Source organism: Engystomops pustulosus, chromosome 5 (assembly GCF_040894005.1).
Source record: "Engystomops pustulosus chromosome 5, aEngPut4.maternal, whole genome shotgun sequence".
NCBI lineage: Eukaryota > Metazoa > Chordata > Amphibia > Anura > Leptodactylidae > Engystomops > Engystomops pustulosus.
Genome location: NC_092415.1, coordinates 206252926 through 206275065, shown reverse-complemented (window position 1 = coordinate 206275065; position 22140 = coordinate 206252926). Strand labels below are relative to the sequence as shown.

At 46.8% G+C, this 22140-nt stretch overlaps 1 protein-coding gene across 2 annotated transcripts in view; it reads left to right on the top strand.

Moving 5' to 3' along the window:
- VIPR1 (vasoactive intestinal peptide receptor 1) overlaps positions 1 to 22140 on the top strand; it is a 206725-nt gene that overhangs the window by 124348 nt on the left and 60237 nt on the right. For both annotated transcript variants that reach the window (XM_072154434.1, XM_072154433.1), the window contains exons 4-5: positions 12774 to 12874; positions 20475 to 20572. In XM_072154434.1, coding sequence (XP_072010535.1) covers positions 12774 to 12874; positions 20475 to 20572 — 199 coding nt within the window. The remainder of the gene's footprint in view (positions 1 to 12773; positions 12875 to 20474; positions 20573 to 22140) is intronic.

Sequence of the window (22140 nt, the reverse complement as noted above, 5' to 3'; positions counted from 1 at the left end):
CTGATGCGGCTAGATTTGCGGCCTTTGATTTTCTTGGCCGTGTTGAAGCCGACATTTTATTTTTGCAGGAGACCAGGCTGCCAGATTTGGCGGCCGTGTTTAAAGCTAAGAGGGAATGGAGACACGGGCCTTCCTATTGGTCTCTTGCGGCCGAGCCGTATAGCGGAGTGGCGGTCCTTTTTACCGCACCGGTAGAATGCCGACGAGTTATTGAGTTAGAAATGGGGAGGTGCCTGATCCTGGATGTCCTCATGAAGGGACAAGAACTTCGCCTAATTAACATCTATGGTCCCCAGTCCAAGTGGGACAGGAAGTGTCTCTTTATGAGGATCAAGCCCTACCTTTTTACAAGTCGGCAGGTGGTCTTTGGAGGGGACTTCAATGCTGTCACGAGGTCCCAGGATAGGGGAGGTTCCAGAGACAAGCTGACTTATGATAGCGTCGCTCTTAATAGCATAGCTAGTGAGGCTCGCCTGGTGGATGTCCACATCCGGCACACCCCAGGCCACGCGGGGTTCACCTATTATAGGGGTAGCTGCAGGTCTAGAATAGACAGGTTTTATTTAAAGGAGGAAGCCATCTCTTCAGCAGTGTCCGTTGTTGAGGTGGAGTTCTCCGACCACTGTTTAATTTTGTTTTCTCTGAATGTTACAGAGACCCCCCGGATGGGAAGAGGCTACTGGAAGCTCAATTCGTCTCTCCTGGAGGAAGCGGAGATCAGACAATCCTTTGAGGACTTTCTTCAGAGCCAGGTACCATTGCTGGGCCTTTGTAGCAGTAAGTCAGAGTGGTGGGAGATGCTCAAGAAAAGGGTGGCGAGATTCTTCCGCCAGCTCTCGAGCCTCAGGAGCCTGGACAGGTACCGCCTTTATCAGGGCCTGAGGAGGAAACTCGAGCATCTCGTCTCGACTGGGGGTAGTCGTGAGGACATCTCCAGAGTGAAATCCTTGCTGAAGAGGTGTCAGTACGATAGACACGCATCTTTGGTTTTTGAGAGGGATTACGGGAAATACCGCTCGCCCGACCCTTACAGAAACTGCAAGATGTCAGTGAATGGTAAAGTTGTCACGGGACTGGTTGACAGTACGGGATCCCTGAAAAGGTCCAGATCAGGGATTCTGGAGGTCGTCAGATCCTTCTACTCACACCTCTTGGGCAGGAAGGATCTAGATCGGGATGTGATGTCGGCTTTCCTGGCTGAAACTGTCCCTGAGCCAGGAGTAGACCCCTCTCTTGATGTTTTGACAGAGATGATCAGGGAAGAGGAAGTCAGCCGGGCGATTGAAGGGCTCGCCCTCAAGAAATCGCCAGGTCCGGATGGCTTAACATCTGAGTTTTATAAGACCTTTAAGGACGCCTTGGTTCCCCTCTTGACTGAGGTATTCAATGAGTGTCTTTCCTCGGGCGCTCTGCCGAAGTCAATGAGGAGGTCTGCCCTGATCATCCTGTCAAAGGGTAAGGACCGATCTCGTATTGAGAACTGGCGTCCCATAGCGCTTCTCAATACGGACAGAAAGGTTTTGGCAAAGGTGCTGTTTAATCGGCTGGTGCAGTTTGCGCCCCGGCTCCTTTCGGGGACTCAGCACTGCTCTGTTCCAGGCCGCAGTACATTTAGTGCTGTGCTTTGTGTTCGGGAGGCAGTGGAGCAGGGCAGGGCTGGTAACTGGAAGGGGTACTTGCTGTCCTTGGATCAGGCAAAAGCGTTTGATCGGGTTAACCACGAGTACCTCTGGTCTGTCCTTCTGAGGTATGGCCTGCCTGGGGAGTTTGTCAATTGGCTGAAAGTTTTGTACGCAGGGGCAGAGAGTTTCCCGCTTGTGAACGGTTGGATTGGCCGCTCTTTTGAGGTCGGGTCTGGTGTTCGCCAGGGTTGTCCTCTGAGCCCACTTTTATACGTGTTCGCGATTGACCCATTCCTTAGGAGGGTTGATCGTGGGCCGTTGGTGGGAGTCGGGATGGATCGGGCAGCACCGGAAGCCACTCTTAGAGTGGTAGCGTATGCCGATGATGTCACCGTTTTCGTGTCCTCGGGAGGGGAGGCGCAATGGGTGATGTCAGAGGTTGACCGCTACTCAGAGGTTTCTGGGTCCAAGATCAACCGGGATAAGTGTGAGAGTCTCTGGCTGGGAGAGGGAGGTCCAGGCTTTGATCTCCCGGACACTCTTCCAGGGCCCCAGGACTCCGCCAAAGTTCTCGGCATCGAATTCGGCCAGGGGGATTACCCCATGCAAAACTGGGACGGCAGGCTTAAGATCGCCGCTCAGAAGGTGGACCAGTGGAAGGGTTGGTCTTTGACCCTCAGAGAAAGGGTTAATCTGATCAAAACTTACCTGCTCCCGTTACTGATTTATCTGGGCAGTGTGTGCATGTTGCCAGAACCCCTCTGGACTCGGGTGTACAGTCTGTTCTTCCAGCTGTTATGGGGGAATAGGCTGAACCTTATCAAGAGGGAGGTTACTTACCGCACGAGGAGACAAGGAGGGTTGTGTATGGTCAACCCTGTGGTGTTCCTAGTGAATACCTTTCTTAAGATCAATATCGCAAACCTCTGGAAAGAGAGGGCTCCTCCGTGGGTATACTCCTGCAGGGGATGGTTTCGGCCTTTCTTCCAGGAATGGGAGACAGGAGGGCGAGTGAAGGATCTTCGTACACCGCATGGGCATCTTCCGGCTTACGCTACCCCGGTTCTGAAGGTGATTCGCCGGTGGGGTCTGGGAATGTGGGAGATCAGGACCATGTCGAGGAAAATCCTTGACAAAAGGGTTCTGTTGACCCATTTCCAGAAGCCTCTGGCCCTCAGGGATTGCCCAAGTCGGGATCTGAGGGTGGGTTTGAGTTTATTGAATTCCATCAGGATCCCCTTGAAGTTTTGGGACGTGACTTGGCGCTGCTTCCATGGAAAGCTGTGTGTGAGGGACAATCTGAAGTGTAGGAGCTCTGAGGAAAGGGGTTGTCCCCGGGAGGAGTGCGGTGGCCTGCTGGAGAGCATGGACCACTTCCTGCTTCATTGCCCCTTTAACACAGAGGTGTACAACCGGGTGGGCGCTTCCATCCATTGGCCCGAGTTGGCCGGTCTCTCCTATGCGGAGTGGGCCTATGGAGCATTCAGAGGCCTGGGTGGCCGGGACCGCTGCACGTTATTCCTAGTCAGTCTAGTGGTCAGGTACCACACGTGGAACGCACGGTGCTTAGTTTCGACGCAGCGTAAAATCCTCCCGGTGGATGAGGTGGTTAGGAACATTCTGGGTGACCTGGTGAAGGTGCGCTCTCTGGAGTATGAGAGGCTGGGCACGGGGAGGGCCTCTCTTCTTTGGAGGGGGTTCTCCTTTAGTGTCCCTTAGTCTGTCATCTCCTCTCCTGGTGTTGGGCTGATGCTGCACTGTAGATTTTTGTTTTGTATCTGAGGTTATAGTGATGTAGCGGCTTGCAGGCGCCGAACCTGGGCTTTATGTGGTTTGGATTGATGTTGTTGAGATTTTATTTGTATTCTGTTTTCTTTATGTTGTGTTGTAAATACTGTATATATTGTATATATTGTATATAGTGGGGTTTGGGATTAGTGTTAGGTTGGGAGGGGGGTGATGGTGGTGGGACTTATGAACTGACCTTGGACTCTATGACCCTGGGCACTGGTCTGGACTACTTAACGCAAACTTTGGACGTTAGACCAGTGTCTGGGGGGAAGGGGAGGGTGCGGGCGAGGGATTTAGTTTAGTGTAGTGTTGTGTGTATTTGTTATTATATATATAAAAAAAAAAAAAAAAAAAAAAAAAAAGTTGGTGGGTGGTTTGTTATTAGAGGGTGTGGGGTGGGTTTATGTATATTTATGGTCATTTATGTTTATTTGTGGGTGTGGCTTGTCATTGTTTATTGGTTTGGTTTAGGTTGTGATAATCGGTTGGGTGGGGGTTGTGGTATTTGGTGTTTAATCATTTCGGTGTATTTTAAGTTATTGTTTTTTGCTAGGTGTGAATGGGGCTGGACCAGCAGGTAAGATATTGTATGTATTGTATATTATGTTTTGTTTGTATTGTTATGTTTTTTACTTTTATATAAAATAAAAAGATCTACAGGATGTAACTCAGGATCAGTACAGGATAAGTAATGTCATGTATGTACACAGTGACTGCACCAGCAGCAGAATAGTGAGTGCAGCTCTGGTGTATAATACAGGATGTAACTCAGGATCAGTACAGGATAAGTAATGTCATGTATGTACACAGTGACTGCACCAGCAGCAGAATAGTGAGTGCAGCTCTGGAGTATAATACAGGATATAACTCAGGATCAGTACAGGATAAGTAATGTCATGTATGTACACAGTGACTGCACCAGCAGCAGAATAGTTCGTGCTGGATCATTCTGCTGTGAACTGCTGACGGGTGTGGTTGTGTTCTGCTGAGCTCCTGCACCACCTGGAGCAAACCCAATCCACCCAGGCCTGCTCTCTCCTCCCCAGGGAGGGAGTGGGTTCTGTGGGATGAATCCTGCAGGAAAGTCCCAGGCTCCTGTCTCCCGGACCAGGCCGGCGGGGGGCAGGAGAATCCAGTTACCGGCCAAAACTGATGGCGTGAGAAGATCTGCCCGGAGCCAAGGACGCAGCGATGTGACCTCGGCTGCCACCCCCAAGACCCAGGGAAGCCGCAAGGTCTCCGGAACACAGAAGATCAAGGCAAGTGACATCAGCCTAAGTGCTCCTCCTGGAAAGCTGGGTGTCTGTGCGGGAAAGCTGGGTGGTTCAGCTGAAAAGCTGGGTGCTCACGGGGGTGTGCAAAAAGCATGGGGTGATCTTAAGGCCCGGGAGTCTGCTACCATCTATGGCTCCCGGATTGCTGAGCACCTCCGTGAGTACGAGGAAGCTGGAAAAGCGCTGAGGAGGCTCCAGGAGGAGATAAGGGAGACCTTGGCCCTAGCGGGGGTGGCCACTAAGAAGAAAAAGTCTGATCTACTTACCACCATAGACAGACTAAAAGCCGAGGTCACCGCTCTGCAGGAGAAGCGACATCTAATCCGCGAGCACAGTGGTCCGTTTCGCGAAAAATTGGAGAATGACGCCCGGTTTGAGGAGATGCGCCTGGAGCAGTTGAGAAAGCAGAAGGGGCTTCAGATCCAGGTGGATGATGGCGATGATGAGGAGGATGAGGAAGACCTGCCGTGTCCGTCTGGTGGCCTGCATCAACACCAGCAGGCCTCGCACGACAGGCTGCCTGCAGAGCAAGCGCCATTACCATCAGGCTGCGGCTCTGCCAACCTGGAGGAGGAAAGTGATGACAGCGGCCAGGGGGGGGCGCTAATGGCTCAGATCCGTCAGCTTGAGTCCCCAGTTCACCTCCAGAACTTCTCCTTCGGCGATGATTTGCCAGATGACGACCTAAAGAGAAAGAAGAAATCCAAGAAGACCAAGGCGTCTCAGGAGGTGAATCTGGTGTTTCGTCCCCTCCGTTTCCTCCGGGCGGGCAGCAATGTCAGCCTGTCGTGTAGGCCCCGTCACCCAGCCCAGCACGAATCCTGCAGTGGACTCAGTGCCAGGGTGCGGGGAGATTGCAAAGCCACGTTCCATCATGGCGCAGAGCACCAGCCTTGTTTGTAGTAGCAAGGATGGTGCAGGGAAGGCATCGGCTGAAAGGCCGGACAGTGAGGGCGATCCAGCAGGTCCTGGTACTGTGCGCTGCCCCCTAGTGGGAGGGGGGGGTGGCCAAGTGCCAGGGGCAGTGGCGGTAGCTCCTGTGGCTCCTAGCGCTGTGGCTGTTGCTTGCTCCGGTGAGCAGCGGCAGTGTGATGGGGCTGCTGGGGCTTGTAGTGCGGCGCCTCCCAAACATCCCGTGCAGCCTGCAGAGAAAGGCGCATCAAAAGTATTATTCTGTATTGGTGCATCAAACTCTGAAGATATGAAAGGGGCAAAAAGACTGTCTGGAGTCTGTAAGGACAAGAGGCCTCTACCATCCATTGAGCAGCGGTGCTCAAACATCATAAAAACTGCTGGACAACAAGGGGTTAATGCCAATGAGGCAGAGGGCACAAATAAGATCGGGGTTGGAGCTGCCTCTTCTCAGGCTGTATCAGCTATGGAGGTGGCTCTACCCCCAGTGCCCAGTGACACCGAGGCAACCCCAGGTCCTCCTGGCCCAGCTGGTGTGAGTGATGCAAGGAAGCGAGGCAGTATTGTACATAGTGTGGTGAATGTTGGGGTGGTGAATGGTGCTGAGGGGGGTGATCCTGGTGTGAGTGCTGGACCATCTGCACCCCCAGTGGTGGCCGCTCCCATAAGGAGCTATGCGAGTGTCACTGCTGGGGCAAGTGGGGTTAACTCCTTGTCTCCTGGCTCTGGGAACAGCGTTTTGCAAAGGCGTCTTCTGGAGGCTCTCAGGAGAGGGGAAAAGTCAATCACTGTAGAGGGGAGAGAGGTTGATCTGTCCTTCTGGACAGACAGGCATGGCCTGGCAGCCTTCCAAGAGAAAAGGGGGGGAGAGACTGTATGGTCTTTACCCACAACCGGGCCCGGAGCTGCCCGTAGGAATGTGGTTCGTCTTCGCTGGAGGGGCAGTGACGCATGCCCACCCAGGTCAAGGGTGGTGGAGCTCCTCCTGAAGATGAACTTCAGGGCTAGTGACATCTTTGCCCTGATACATCCTTATGGTACTCCGGAGTTTGATGTCAGCTTTGTTCGGCCGGAGGGCTTAGAGCTCTTCTGGTCGAATTATGAGCTGGCAAAGAACGAGCCCGCATGGCGAGACTTTGCTGTGCAAGCAGTGTCTCGCCAAAACACAGTCAAGAAGGTGACCGTTTTGACCCGTAACGAGTCACTTTCTTGCATGGACATCATGACGTGGCTCAGCCGTTATGGTGAGGTTGTACAGGTACCGCAGAAAAACCGTGATGAATTTGGCATTTGGTCTGGAGCCTGGACCTTCATGATGAAGTTGAAGTGTTCAGGCGGCACAGTCGCCCACATTCCCTCTTCAGCCTTTCTTGGGCGGGACAGAATCCTGATTTTCTACCAGGGGCAGCCGAAGGTCTGTCACAGGTGCGGTGACCCCACACACTTTAGCGCCAGCTGCCAAGTGCAGAAGTGCGCTTTGTGTGGTGGGCTAGGTCATCTCGCTGCATCCTGTAAGGACATTAGGTGTAACCTGTGTGGTGAGCTCGGTCACCCTTTCAGCCGTTGTCCTCGCTCCTTTGCCAATGCGGTTGTGACCCCAGTGGAGGAGAGCCATGAGGTTGCTTCTGCTGGGGAAGGTACCAGCAGAGGTGGAGGAGCTGAGGGGCCTGTGAAGAAAAGTAAGAATAAGTCACCTTCTCAGTTGAGGCGGCTTGAAGCCAGACAAAAAGGGAGAGAACTGGGGAAGCCTCAGTCTGCTGGGGTGACCCTTGGTCCTTCCTCAGAGGCTGGTCTTGCTACTGAGGCCCTGAGGGATGATGAGTTGGATGAGGAGGTCAGGAGGATGGAGCACGAGAAAGGTGCCATGTCCTCCACGTCCTCCCATTATGAGAGTATGGATGAGGATAACAGGATTTGGCTAGAAAATAAGCGCAAGCAGAAAAAGAAAAAACGCGGCGTATCTAAGGTACCTAAGGAAGGGAAAACTTCCTCCCCTCTGGTTGAGCTTTCCAACCAGTTCCTCACCCTCGATGAGATCGCCTCCTCGGAAGGAGAGGCTGAGGGTGGGGTTCTGGAGGTGGCGGCGGAGCAGCCTGCAGGGGGCGCCGAGTCTCTATCCTCTGGGGAAGCCGGGTCCTCAGAGTGGGAGACTGACTCAGAGTCAGGAGACAAGGACGAAGGAGAGGGTGGTCCGGGTGGGTCCTTGGGGGCCAGTAATAACATGGACACCTCAATTTCCTTAAAAAGAAGTTGCCCCAATTCTGAAGGGAAAAGGGAAAAGGGATCATCCTCAGAGGACAGTAGAGGGAAGGGAGGTAGTAAGAAAAAAGCCGTCTAACTTAATCACTCATGATGGCGGCACCCACTCCGTTGACTCTGGCGTCCATTAATGTCGCCAGCATTAAGTCTGATGCGGCTAGATTTGCGGCCTTTGATTTTCTCGGCCGCGTTGAAGCCGACATTTTATTTTTGCAGGAGACCAGGCTGCCAGATTTGGCGGCCGTGTTTAAAGCTAAGAGGGAATGGAGACACGGGCCTTCCTATTGGTCTCTTGCGGCCGAGCCGTATAGCGGAGTGGCGGTCCTTTTTACCGCACCGGTAGAATGCCGACGAGTTATTGAGTTAGAAATGGGGAGGTGCCTGATCCTGGATGTCCTCATGAAGGGACAAGAACTTCGTCTTATTAACATCTATGGTCCCCAGTCCAAGTGGGACAGGAAGTGTCTCTTTATGAGGATCAAGCCCTACCTTTTTACAAGTCGGCAGGTGGTCTTTGGAGGGGACTTCAATGCTGTCACGAGGTCCCAGGATAGGGGAGGTACCAGAGACAAGCTGACTTATGATAGCGTCGCTCTTAATAGCATAGCTAGTAAGGCCCGCCTGGTGGATGTCCACATCCGGCACACCCCAGGCCACGCGGGGTTCACCTATTATAGGGGTAGCTGCAGGTCTAGAATAGACAGGTTTTATTTAAAGGAGGAAGCCATTTCTTCAGCAGTGTCCGTTGTTGAGGTGGAGTTCTCCGACCACTGTTTAATTTTGTTTTCTCTGAATGTTACAGAGACCCCCCGGATGGGAAGAGGCTACTGGAAGCTCAATTCGTCTCTCCTGGAAGAAGCGGAGATCAGACAATCCTTTGAGGACTTTCTTCAGAGCCAGGTACCATTGCTGGGCCTTTGTAGCAGTAAGTCAGAGTGGTGGGAGATGCTCAAGAAAAGGGTGGCGAGATTCTTCCGCCAGCTCTCGAGCCTCAGGAGCCTGGACAGGTACCGCCTGTATCAGGGCCTGAGGAGGAAACTCGAGCATCTCGTCTCGACTGGAGGTAGTCGTGAGGACATCTCCAGAGTGAAATCCTTGCTGAAGAGGTGTCAGTACGATAGACACGCATCTTTGGTTTTTGAGAGGGATTACGGGAAATACCGCTCGCCCGACCCTTACAGAAACTGCAAGATGTCAGTGAATGGTAAAGTTGTCACAGGACTGGTTGACAGTACGGGATCCCTGAAAAGGTCCAGATCAGGGATTCTGGAGGTTGTCAGATCCTTCTACTCGCACCTCTTGGGCAGGAAGGATCTAGATTGGGATGTGATGTCGGCTTTCCTGGCTGAAACTGTCCCTGAGCCAGGAGTAGACCCGTCTCTTGATGTTTTGACAGAGATGATTAGGGAAGAGGAAGTCAGCCGGGCGATTGAAGGGCGCCTTGGTTCCCCTCTTGACTGAGGTATTCAATGAGTGTCTTTCCTCGGGCGCTCTGCCGAAGTCAATGAGGAGGTCAGCCCTGATCATCCTGTCAAAGGGTAAGGACCGATCTCGTATTGAGAACTGGCGGCCCATAGCGCTTCTCAATACGGACAGAAAGGTTTTGGCAAAGGTGCTGTTTAATCGGCTGGTGCAGTTTGCGCCCCGGCTCCTTTCGGGGACCCAGCACTGCTCTGTTCCAGGCCGCAGTACATTTAGTGCTGTGCTTTGTGTCCGGGAGGCAGTGGAGCAGGGCAGGGCTGGTAACTGGAAGGGGTACTTGCTGTCCTTGGATCAGGCAAAAGCGTTTGATCGGGTTAACCACGAGTACCTCTGGTCTGTCCTTCTGAGGTATGGCCTGCCGGGTGGGTTTGTCAATTGGCTAAAAGTTTTGTACGCAGGGGCAGAGAGTTTCCCGCTTGTGAACGGTTGGATTGGCCGCTCTTTTGAGGTTGGGTCTGGTGTTCGCCAGGGTTGTCCTCTGAGCCCACTTTTATACGTGTTTGCGATTGACCCATTCCTTAGGAGGGTTGATCGTGGGCCGTTAGTGGGAGTCGGGATGGACCGGGCAGCACCGGAAGCCACTCTAAGGGTGGTAGCGTACGCCGATGACGTCACTGTTTTTGTGTCCTCGAGAGGGGAGGCGCAATGGGTGATGTCAGAGGTTGACCGCTACTCAGAGGCTTCTGGGTCCAAGATCAACCGGGATAAGTGTGAGAGTCTCTGGCTGGGAGAGGGAGGTCCAGGCTTTGATCTCCCGGACACTCTTCCAGGGCCCCAAGACTCTGCCAAAGTTCTTGGCATCGAATTTGGCCAGGGGGATTACCCCATGCAAAACTGGGACGGCAGGCTTAAGATCGCCGCTCAGAAGGTGGACCAGTGGAAGGGTTGGTCTTTGACCCTCAGAGAAAGGGTTAATCTGATCAAAACCTACCTGCTCCCATTGCTGATATATCTGGGCAGTGTGTGCATGTTGCCAGAACCCCTCTGGACTCGGGTGTACAGTCTGTTCTTCCAGCTGTTATGGGGGAATAGGCTGAACCTAATCAAGAGGGAGGTTACTTACCGCACGAGGAGACAAGGAGGGTTGTGTATGGTCAACCCTGTGGTGTTCCTAGTGAATACCTTTCTTAAGATCAATATCGCCATCCTCTGGAAAGAGAGGGCTCCTCCGTGGGTATACTCCTGCAGGGGATGGTTTCGGCCTTTCTTCCAGGAATGGGAGACAGGAGGGCAAGTGAAGGATCTCCGTACACCGCATGGGCATCTTCCGGCTTACGCTACCCCGGTTCTGAAGGTGATTCGCCGGTGGGGTCTGGGAATGTGGGAGATCAGGACCATGTCGAGGAAACTCCTTGACAAAAGGGTTCTGTTGACCCATTTCCAGAAGCCTCTGGCCCTCAGGGATTGCCCAAGTCGGGATCTTGGGGTGGGTTTGAGTTTATTGAATTCTATCCGGATCCCCTTGAAGTTTTGGGACGTGACTTGGCGCTGCTTCCATGGAAAGCTGTGTGTGAGGGACAATCTGAAGTGTAGGAGCTCTGAGGAAAGGGGTTGTCCCCGGGAGGAGTGCGGTGGCCTGCTGGAGAGCATGGACCACTTCCTGCTTCAGTGCCCCTTTAACACAGAGGTGTACAACCGGGTGGGCGCTTCCATCCATTGGCCCGGGTTGGCCGGTCTCTCCTATGCGGAGTGGGCCTATGGAGCATTCAGAGGCCTGGGTGGCCGGGACCGCTGCACGTTATTCCTAGTCAGTCTAGTGGTCAGGTACCACATGTGGAACGCACGGTGTTTAGTTTCGACGCAGCGTAAAATCCTCCCGGTGGATGAGGTGGTTAGGAACATTCTGGGTGACCTGGTGAAGGTGCGCTCTCTGGAGTATGAGAGGCTGGGCACGGGGAGGACCTCTCTCCTTAGTGTCCCTTAGTCTGTCCTCTCCCCCCTGGTGAAGGTGCCCTCTCTGGAGTATGAGGGGTTGGGACACGGGGAGGGCCTCTCTTCTTTGGAGGGGGTTCTCCTTTAGTGTCCCTTAGTCTGTCATCTCCGCTCCTGGTGTTGGGCTGAAGCTGACACTGTAGATTTTTGTTTTGTGTCCTGAGGTTATAGTGATGTAGGGGCTTGCAGGCGCCGAACCTGGGCTTTATGTGGTTTGGATTTGTTATATGTTGATTTGTTTAATGTGTTTGTATCTTGTGTACAGTGTGTATATAGTTATATGTAGTTATAGTTCTTGTAGGTTTGTTGGTTTTGGGGTGTCGATGTTAGGGTGTTAGGTTGGGAGGGGGGTGGACGGGACTTGGACTATCCGATCCTGGGCACTGGTCTGGACTATATAGCGCAGACTTTGGACGTTAGACCAGTGTCTGGGTGGGAGGGTGATGGGCGTGGGATTTAGTTAGTTATATTTAATGTTTTTATTTCATGTTTATCTCTTTTTTTTGTGTATTCATTAGTTATTTATTAAAAAAAAAAAAAAAAAATATTATAAAAAATTATATAGAAAGAAAAAAAAAAATATATTAAAAATTATAAAAAAAAAAAAAAATTAGGTGGTGGGATTGGGTGAAGGTTTTGTTTTATAATGCTGATTGTGTGGTGTGTGTGTGGCTGGGCCAGGAGATTTTCGTAAGACTCTTTTAGTTTGTATTATTGTTTTGTTATTATTATTATTGTTTTATTTTGCCAGAAGTTATGGCTTGATTTATGTTTATGATTGTTATGTTTTTCATTTTTATATATAAAATAAAAGATTTACAGGATGTAACTCAGGATCAGTACAGGATATGTAATGTCATGTATGTACAGTGACTGCACCAGCAGCAGAATAGTGAGTGCAGCTCTGGATAGTTTTTCCATTGTAGATTCAGACCCTTGTGATGCTCTTGTATATTTCGGTGTTACTTGTGGTCACTATACAGGATTATGGGTTGTGTCCTCTGTACTGTCAGTCCTTGGTGCGGCTGTAATGACACCATGTGACAGGAGGAGGTACCGGGCGCTGTACCCGCAGTGTGAATGGAATCCTATAATTACTTCTTGATGATGTGTCCGGAGTTTTTCCGTCTGGTCGCAGATTTTTCGGTCGTCGCTGGTCATTTATCACCACGGGGGAAGGTTTCGTCTAATACTTGTTCAATCTTTTTCCTTCAATTCTTGTTACTTAATGAAATCCTCTTCGTTGTAATAAATCTTGTGTCATATAATTTCTCACCGTTATATAATAAGGAGATTATAATATACAATATCTGAACAATTTTCCTTTTATTTTTGTACAATTATTTCTCTATCATTTAATATTTGGATTTTCTTGGTAGATTCCGTTTAATGCTAATATAAGTGGAGTTACCCTTTAAGATTATTTAAAGATATAACAAATAATAAACATTGTATCTCCAGAGTTTTATAATCTGCATGACTTGTAACTTCTGTTTTTCAGGGAATGTCTCCAAGCAGTGCACGAGCGAGGGGTGGTCCGAAATGTTTCCATCCTACTTCGTGGCCTGTGAATTCTTTGGCAATGACTCACGAACGGATCAGGTATGGCAAGACTTTTCGATATATAAATGTCACACCCCCTCTCTTCTACTGGGAGACAAACTAAACCCACCCACTGCAGAGCAAGCCACTCCCCCGCGGAGCACAGGCTGCGGCGTAACTTCAGAAGTCTGCAAAATCGTTAAGTTTATTGAAGTACACCTCTTACCCCTCCCCAATCCACGCCCCCTAGAGTGCCCACTCTTCTTGTTCCGGAGGATGCGGGACAAACCACCAACTGCTCGGGACAGCGGGACAGCACCAAAAATCTAGTAGTGTCCTGCTAAGTCCACAAAGATTCTTGGATATGGGCAACTTTAGTGATACAAAGTAGAAGAAGGTCGGGATTTATATAATCATTGGAGACCTTCTATATTATTATGGAGGGGGAGGGGTACAAATATAAGGACAGGTGTCCATAGGAGGGCGGATGGGATTATTGGTAGATATGGATATAAGGACTGATGTCTTCTGGATTGATGGCGCCTTAAGCCACTGCCTATTTTAAGCACCCAGGTAAAATAAAAAAAAATTTGCATTGTGCTGGAGGACGACTACGACTACGCCAAATACTGCACAAGTATCCTTCATATCCCGTAAACTATCTAGACATATCCATGCCCACACGATCAGTATTGTGCTCACATAGCTGACGTCTGCTCGGAGCCTACGATCCGCGATAAGTGATGGCGGTCGGCTACCGGTGACGCAGCTCCAGCAGTTTACTTGTCTCATCCGCCGCTCGCACCTTGTTCTCCCCAACACTACAAACATTTTTATGAAAAGCAGAATGAAGTGGCATTAGTCACCGCACTCCTAAATGTCAGCACCCTCCAAGATGTGATCCGCTGCCTAATATTGATGGGCGCCGGGTGAATCAGAGGGGGGAAGGGGAGCGCAAATCTGATGATAGCAATCACAGGGGAAGGATGAAGCAGCGACCAGGGAAGAGAGGAGGCAAATGACAGCAAAAAGAGGCAGTTATCGAAATTTATAGGAGAGTCGCAACAAATGTCACATTACATCCAGCAATAACATAGGAGTGACTCATAGAGAACGTGGGGACACAGCGAGACCCGAAATCCAGTGATGTCACCAGGAGACACAGAATAGGAACAATACAGGAGGAAATACCAGGATTCATAGAGAGATACATTATTACAGGATATCACCTAGTATATAACTACTATAATACTGCCCCCGATGTACAGGAATATAACTACTATAATACTGCCCCCTATGTACAAGAATATAACTACTATAATACTGCCCCCGATGTACAGGAATATAACTACTATAATACTGCCCCCTATGTACAAGAATATAACTACTATAATACTGCCCCCTATGTACAAGAATATAACTACTATAATACTGCCCCCTATGTACAAGAATATAACTACTATAATACTGCCCCCTATGTACAGGAATATAACTACTATAATACTGCCCCCTATGTACAGGAATATAACTACTATAATACTGCCCCCTATGTACAAGGATATAACTACTATAATACTGCCCCCTATGTACAAGAATATAACTACTATAATACTGCCCCCTATGTACAGGAATATAACTACTATAATACTGCCCCCTATGTACAAGAATATAACTACTATAATACTGGCCCCTATGTACAGGAATATAACAACTATAATACTGCCCTCTATGTACAAGAATATAACTACTATAATACTGCCCCCTATGTACAGGAATATAACTACTATAATACTGCCCCCTATGTACAAGAATATAACTACTATAATACTGCCCCCTATGTACAGGAATATAACTACTATAATACTGCCCCCTATGTACAAGAATATAACTACTATAATACTGCCCCCTATGTACAGGAATATAACTACTATAATACTGCCCCCTATGTACAAGAATATAACTACTATAATACTGCCTCCTATGTACAGGACTATAACTACTATAATACTGCCCCCTATGTACAAGAATATAACTACTATAATACTGCCACCTATGTACAAGAATATAACTACTATAATACTGTCCCCTATGTACAGGAATATAACTACTATAATACTGCCTCCTATGTACAAGAATATAACTAACATAATACTGCCCCCTATGTACAGGAATATAACTACTATAATACTGCCCCCTATGTACAGGAATATAACTACTATAATATTGCCCCCTATGTACAGGAATATAACTACTATAATACTGCCCCCTATGTACAAGAATATAACTACTATAATACTGCCCCCTATGTACAATAATATAACTACTATAATACTGCCCCCTATGTACAGGAATATAACTACTATAATACTGCCCCCTATGTACAGGAATATAGCTACTATAATATTGCCCCCTATGTACAGGAATATAACTACTATAATACTGCCCCCTATGTACAAGAATATAACTACTATAATACTGCCCCCTATGTACAATAATATAACTACTATAATACTGCCCCCTATGTACAGGAATATAACTACTATAATACTGCCCCCTATGTACAAGAATATAACTACTATAATACTGGCCCCTATATACAAGAATATAACTACTATAATACTGCCCCCTATGTACAGGAATATAACTACTATAATACTGTCCCCTATGTACAGGAATATAACTACTATAATACTGCCTCCTATGTACAAGAATATAACTAACATAATACTGCCCCCTATGTACAGGAATATAACTACTATAATACTGCCCCCTATGTACAAGAATATAACTACTATAATACTGGCCCCTATGTACAAGAATATAACTACTATAATACTGCCCCCTATGTACAGGAATATAACTACTATAATACTGTCCCCTATGTACAGGAATATAACTACTATAATACTGCCTCCTATGTACAAGAATATAACTACTATAATACTGCCCCCTATGTACAGGAATATAACTACTATAATACTGCCTCCTATGTACAAGAATATAACTAACATAATACTGCCCCCTATGTACAGGAATATAACTACTATAATACTGTCCCCTATGTACAGGAATATAACTACTATAATACTGCCTCCTATGTACAAGAATATAACTAACATAATACTGCCCCCTATGTACAGGAATATAACTACTATAATACTGCCCCCTATGTACAGGAATATAACTACTATAATATTGCCCCCTATGTACAGGAATATAACTACTATAATACTGCCCCCTATGTACAAGAATATAACTACTATAATACTGCCCTCTATGTACAAGAATATAACTACTATAATGCTGCCCCCTATGTACAGGAATATAACTACTATATTACTGCCCCCTATGTACACGAATATAACTACTATAATACTGCCCCCTATGTACAGGAATATAACTACTATAATACTGCCCTCTATGTACAAGAATATAACTACTATATTACTGCCCCCTATGTACAAGAATATAACTACTATAATACTGCCCCCTATGTACAGGAATATAACTACTATAATACTGCCCCCTATGTACAAGAATATAACTACTATAATACTGCCCCCTATGTACAGGAATATAACTACTATAATACTGCCCCCTATGTACAAGAATATAACTACTATAATACTGCCTCCTATGTACAGGACTATAACTACTATAATACTGCCCCCTATGTACAAGAATATAACTACTATAATACTGCCACCTATGTACAAGAATATAACTACTATAATACTGTCCCCTATGTACAGGAATATAACTACTATAATACTGCCTCCTATGTACAAGAATATAACTAACATAATACTGCCCCCTATGTACAGGAATATAACTACTATAATACTGCCCCCTATGTACAGGAATATAACTACTATAATATTGCCCCCTATGTACAGGAATATAACTACTATAATACTGCCCCCTATGTACAAGAATATAACTACTATAATACTGCCCCCTATGTACAATAATATAACTACTATAATACTGCCCCCTATGTACAGGAATATAACTACTATAATACTGCCCCCTATGTACAAGAATATAACTACTATAATACTGGCCCCTATGTACAAGAATATAACTACTATAATACTGCCCCCTATGTACAGGAATATAACTACTATAATACTGTCCCCTATGTACAGGAATATAACTACTATAATACTGCCTCCTATGTACAAGAATATAACTAACATAATACTGCCCCCTATGTACAGGAATATAACTACTATAATACTGCCTCCTATGTACAAGAATATAACTACTATAATACTGCCCCCTATGTACAGGAATATAACTACTATAATACTGCCCCCTATGTACAAGAATATAACTACTATAATACTGGCCCCTATGTACAAGAATATAACTACTATAATACTGCCCCCTATGTACAGGAATATAACTACTATAATACTGCCCCCTATGTACAGGAATATAGCTACTATAATATTGCCCCCTATGTACAGGAATATAACTACTATAATACTGCCCCCTATGTACAAGAATATAACTACTATAATACTGCCCCCTATGTACAATAATATAACTACTATAATACTGCCCCCTATGTACAGGAATATAACTACTATAATACTGCCCCCTATGTACAAGAATATAACTACTATAATACTGGCCCCTATGTACAAGAATATAACTACTATAATACTGCCCCCTATGTACAGGAATATAACTACTATAATACTGTCCCCTATGTACAGGAATATAACTACTATAATACTGCCTCCTATGTACAAGAATATAACTAACATAATACTGCCCCCTATGTACAGGAATATAACTACTATAATACTGCCCCCTATGTACAAGAATATAACTACTATAATACTGGCCCCTATGTACAAGAATATAACTACTATAATACTGCCCCCTATGTACAGGAATATAACTACTATAATACTGTCCCCTATGTACAGGAATATAACTACTATAATACTGCCTCCTATGTACAAGAATATAACTACTATAATACTGCCCCCTATGTACAGGAATATAACTACTATAATACTGCCTCCTATGTACAAGAATATAACTAACATAATACTGCCCCCTATGTACAGGAATATAACTACTATAATACTGTCCCCTATGTACAGGAATATAACTACTATAATACTGCCTCCTATGTACAAGAATATAACTAACATAATACTGCCCCCTATGTACAGGAATATAACTACTATAATACTGCCCCCTATGTACAGGAATATAACTACTATAATATTGCCCCCTATGTACAAGAATATAACTACTATAATACTGCCCTCTATGTACAAGAATATAACTACTATAATGCTGCCCCCTATGTACAGGAATATAACTACTATATTACTGCCCCCTATGTACACGAATATAACTACTATAATACTGCCCCCTATGTACAGGAATATAACTACTATAATACTGCCCTCTATGTACAAGAATATAACTACTATATTACTGCCCCCTATGTACAAGAATATAACTACTATAATACTGCCCCCTATGTACAGGAATATAACTACTATAATACTGCCCCCTATGTACAAGAATATAACTACTATAATACTGCCCTCTATGTACAAGAATATAACTACTATAATACTGCCCCTATGTACAGGAATATAACTACTATAATACTGCCCCCTGTGTACAGGAATATAACTACTATATTACTGCCCCCTATGTACAAGAATATAACTACTATAATACTGCCCCCTATGTACAGGAATATAACTACTATAATACTGCCCCTATGTACAAGAATATAACTACTATAATACTGCCCCCTATGTACAGGAATATAACTACTATAATACTGCCCCCTATGTACAGGAATATAACTACTATAATACTGCCCCCTATGTACAAGAATATAACTACTATAATACTGCCCCCTATGTACAGGAATATAACTACTATAATACCGCCCCCTATGTACAGGAATATAACTACTATAATACTGCCCCCTTTGTACAAGAATATACCTACTATAATACTGCCCCCTATGTACAAGAATATAACTACTATAATACTGCCCCCTATGTACAAGAATATAACTACTATAATACTGCCCCCTATGTACAAGAAATACTGCACCAGATGATATGTATTTCTGGGGTTATCTCTCAGTTTTCAGTTATTATGCAGCGTCTTATCAGTAATATATTACACATGATACTATATGGCGGTAATATTTAGTAATCTCATCTAATTGATTATATTACTGTATATTATTTACATTTTAATAGACGGCGTCTTATCTGAGTGATAACATGTGGTTGTCCTCTTCCTCATCCCTGTGACACACATCTTTATCACAGCTGGCCCTGAGCCCAGCGTTACAATGTGTCACCTGTAAACAGCTACACAGCTGCCTCTATCCACAACATTCCCAGATATCCAGATGCATGAAGTTTGTTCTCAGTGCCAGCTGCCAAGTGGAGACATATCATGGAGCTGCCTGACAAACTGCAATGTTTCTTTAAAGGGAACCTGTCAGCAGGAGTGATCATGCAGACCAGTGTTCTGCACAGAAGTGTGAGGTCTGATTATTCATCTCTATGGAGAATACATAACACTAACTGCAGAGAGCACAGAGCACAGCAGTGTGAGGTCTGATCACACATCTCTCCAGGGACAATACATAACACTGGCTGCAGAGAGCACAGAGCACAGCAGTGTGAGGTCTGATCACACATCTCTCCAGGGACAATACATAACACTGGCTGCAGAGAGCACAGAGCACAGCAGTGTGAGGTCTGATTATTCATCTCTATGGAGAATACATAACACTGACTGCAGAGAGCACAGCAGTGTGAGGTCTGATTACACATCTCTCCAGGTACATTACATAACACTGGCTGCAGAGAGCACAGAGCACAGCAGTGTGAGGTCTGATTACACATCTCTCCAGGGACAATACAGAACACTGGCTGCAGAGAGCACAGAGCACAGCAGTGTGAGGTCTGATTACACATCTCTCCAGGGACAATACAGAACACTGGCTGCAGAGAGCACAGAGCACAGCAGTGTGAGGTCTGATTACACATCTCTCCAGGGACAATACATAACACTGGCTGCAGAGAGCACAGAGCACAGCAGTGTGAGGTCTGATTACACATCTCTCCGGGGACAATACATAACACTGGCTGCAGAGAGCACAGAGCACAGCAGTGTGAGGTCTGATTACACATCTCCCCAGGGACAATACATAACACTGGCTGCAGAGAGCACAGAGCACAGCAGTGTGAGGTCTGATTACACATCTCTCCAGGGACAATACATAACACTGGCTGCAGAGAGCACAGAGCACAGCAGTGTGAGGTCTGATTACACATCTCTCCAGGGACAATACATAACACTGGCTGCAGTCTGTATGGTGACACCTGCTGATGGGTTCCCTTTATGATCTCTGCTTGTGAAGTTTATCATTGTCTTAGACCTCATGCACACACCCGTTTTTGTCAGACGTAAACTGATCGTACAGACTGCGAGCAGCTCACGGGCGCCGTATTCTTACAGTCCAGCGCGTCTCACAATTGCAATGTATCTTTTTTGTAAACATGATGAAGAGGACCTGGAGTTACACATGACTACTTAGGGTTTGCTGTCTGTAACCATGGTGACACATAGCTCTATCCTCCTTTCTTGGCAGAAAGCGTTCTATGCCCTCATTCAGACGGGATACACCATCGGGCACAGCTTATCCCTCATCTCTCTGACCGCAGCCATGATCATCCTCTGCCTCTTCAGGTAAGAAACAGAAACTCTGCTACTCTATGATGTGCCGCAAATATGGGACCATCCGCTCTTTGGAACCTTGTAATTTATGGATTTATATTCCAGGATTGTATCTTATCCACGTGCACTGAGGGTGTGGCCTCACACTGCTGTGCTCTCTGACATGAGTAAGCAGAGCTTTGTTTATGTTGTAAGTAGCAGCAGCACTTTGATATATGGATTTATATTCTAAGATTCTAACTTCTGCAAGTGCATGGGGAATGAGTTCTCACCCTGCTGAGCAGCAGGACTGTGATACATCGATTTATATTCCAGGATTGTAGCTGCACCAAGTGCATTGGGGGGGTGTACTCACACTGCTGTGCTCTGTGCTCTCTGCAGGCAGTGTTAGGCATTGTCCTTGGAGAGATGAGTAAACAGACCTTTGTGTATGTTGTTAGTAGCAGCAGGACTGTGATACTTGGATTTATATTCGAGGATTGTAGTTGCAGGAAGTGCACTGGTGGCGTGTCCTCACACTGCTGTGCTCTGTGTGGACATGCAGCCAGTTTTAGGCACTGCCCCTGGAGAGGTGTGTAATCAGACCTTTGAGCATGTTGAGCAGTTCCCTGCAGGGTGATCATTAGCAGAGGGGAGTGCACAGGGCACAGCAGTGTGAGGAAACACTTTTAGAAGATTATACATCTGTATTGCAGGATCTGCAGGTATCAGTGGTAATTGATGTCAGACGAATGATGAATGGAATATAGAGCGTCTCCTTCCGGTAATTCCCGGGTTATGAGCGGAATGCTGGGGAAGCAGTGGAGACTGACACAATGGGGCTCATTTACTAAGGGTCCGGACGCCGAACTTTTATCGGGTTTCCCAAATATTTCCGATTTGCGGCGAGTAGCCCTGGAATTTTGGCGCACGCGATCAGATTGTGTTGCATCGGCGCCAGACAATCGACGGACAACCCGACGGATTCGGAAAAACAGCGGAATTTAAAAAATAATTTGTGTCGCAAGATCACCGGGGCGAAGAAGGTGGACCCTGGGGGACCTCTGGGTGCAGCAGCGGCAGGATATCGGGTGCAGGATGTTAGTGACTCGCGGCAGACCCGAATCAGCGTCGGACAACGCGCCGCGGGATCACAAATGGACCGGGTAAGTAAATGTGCACCTATGTGCTAGGAGTGACGCCCCCTCCGCCCCAGGGGGGTGGAGCCTCTTCGTCCACCACTTTCCATACAATGTGATTGGTTCAGTCATTTCTTTTTTACTTCTGCTGATTAAATTGGCCACAAAAAATGTGGCGCTCCTCCGCGCTGATACATTGTAACGCTTTAATTAACTTCCCAGAACAAAAGGTAAGAACACACGATCCACCGTATTCACCATCTACACAGGATTCACCCTCAGCCCAGGAGCCGCCGCTCTCCTCAGCGCAATAAAGTTCTCTCAGTAATGAAATCTGCGAGACTGGATACATCACACGCTGCGGCCGTGATACGAAATATCAGGAGGGCGGTATTATAGTAACTGAGCCCTCCACCAATGGTGGCAGCAGTATGGAGGCAACCAGTCACTATACAGAGGTAT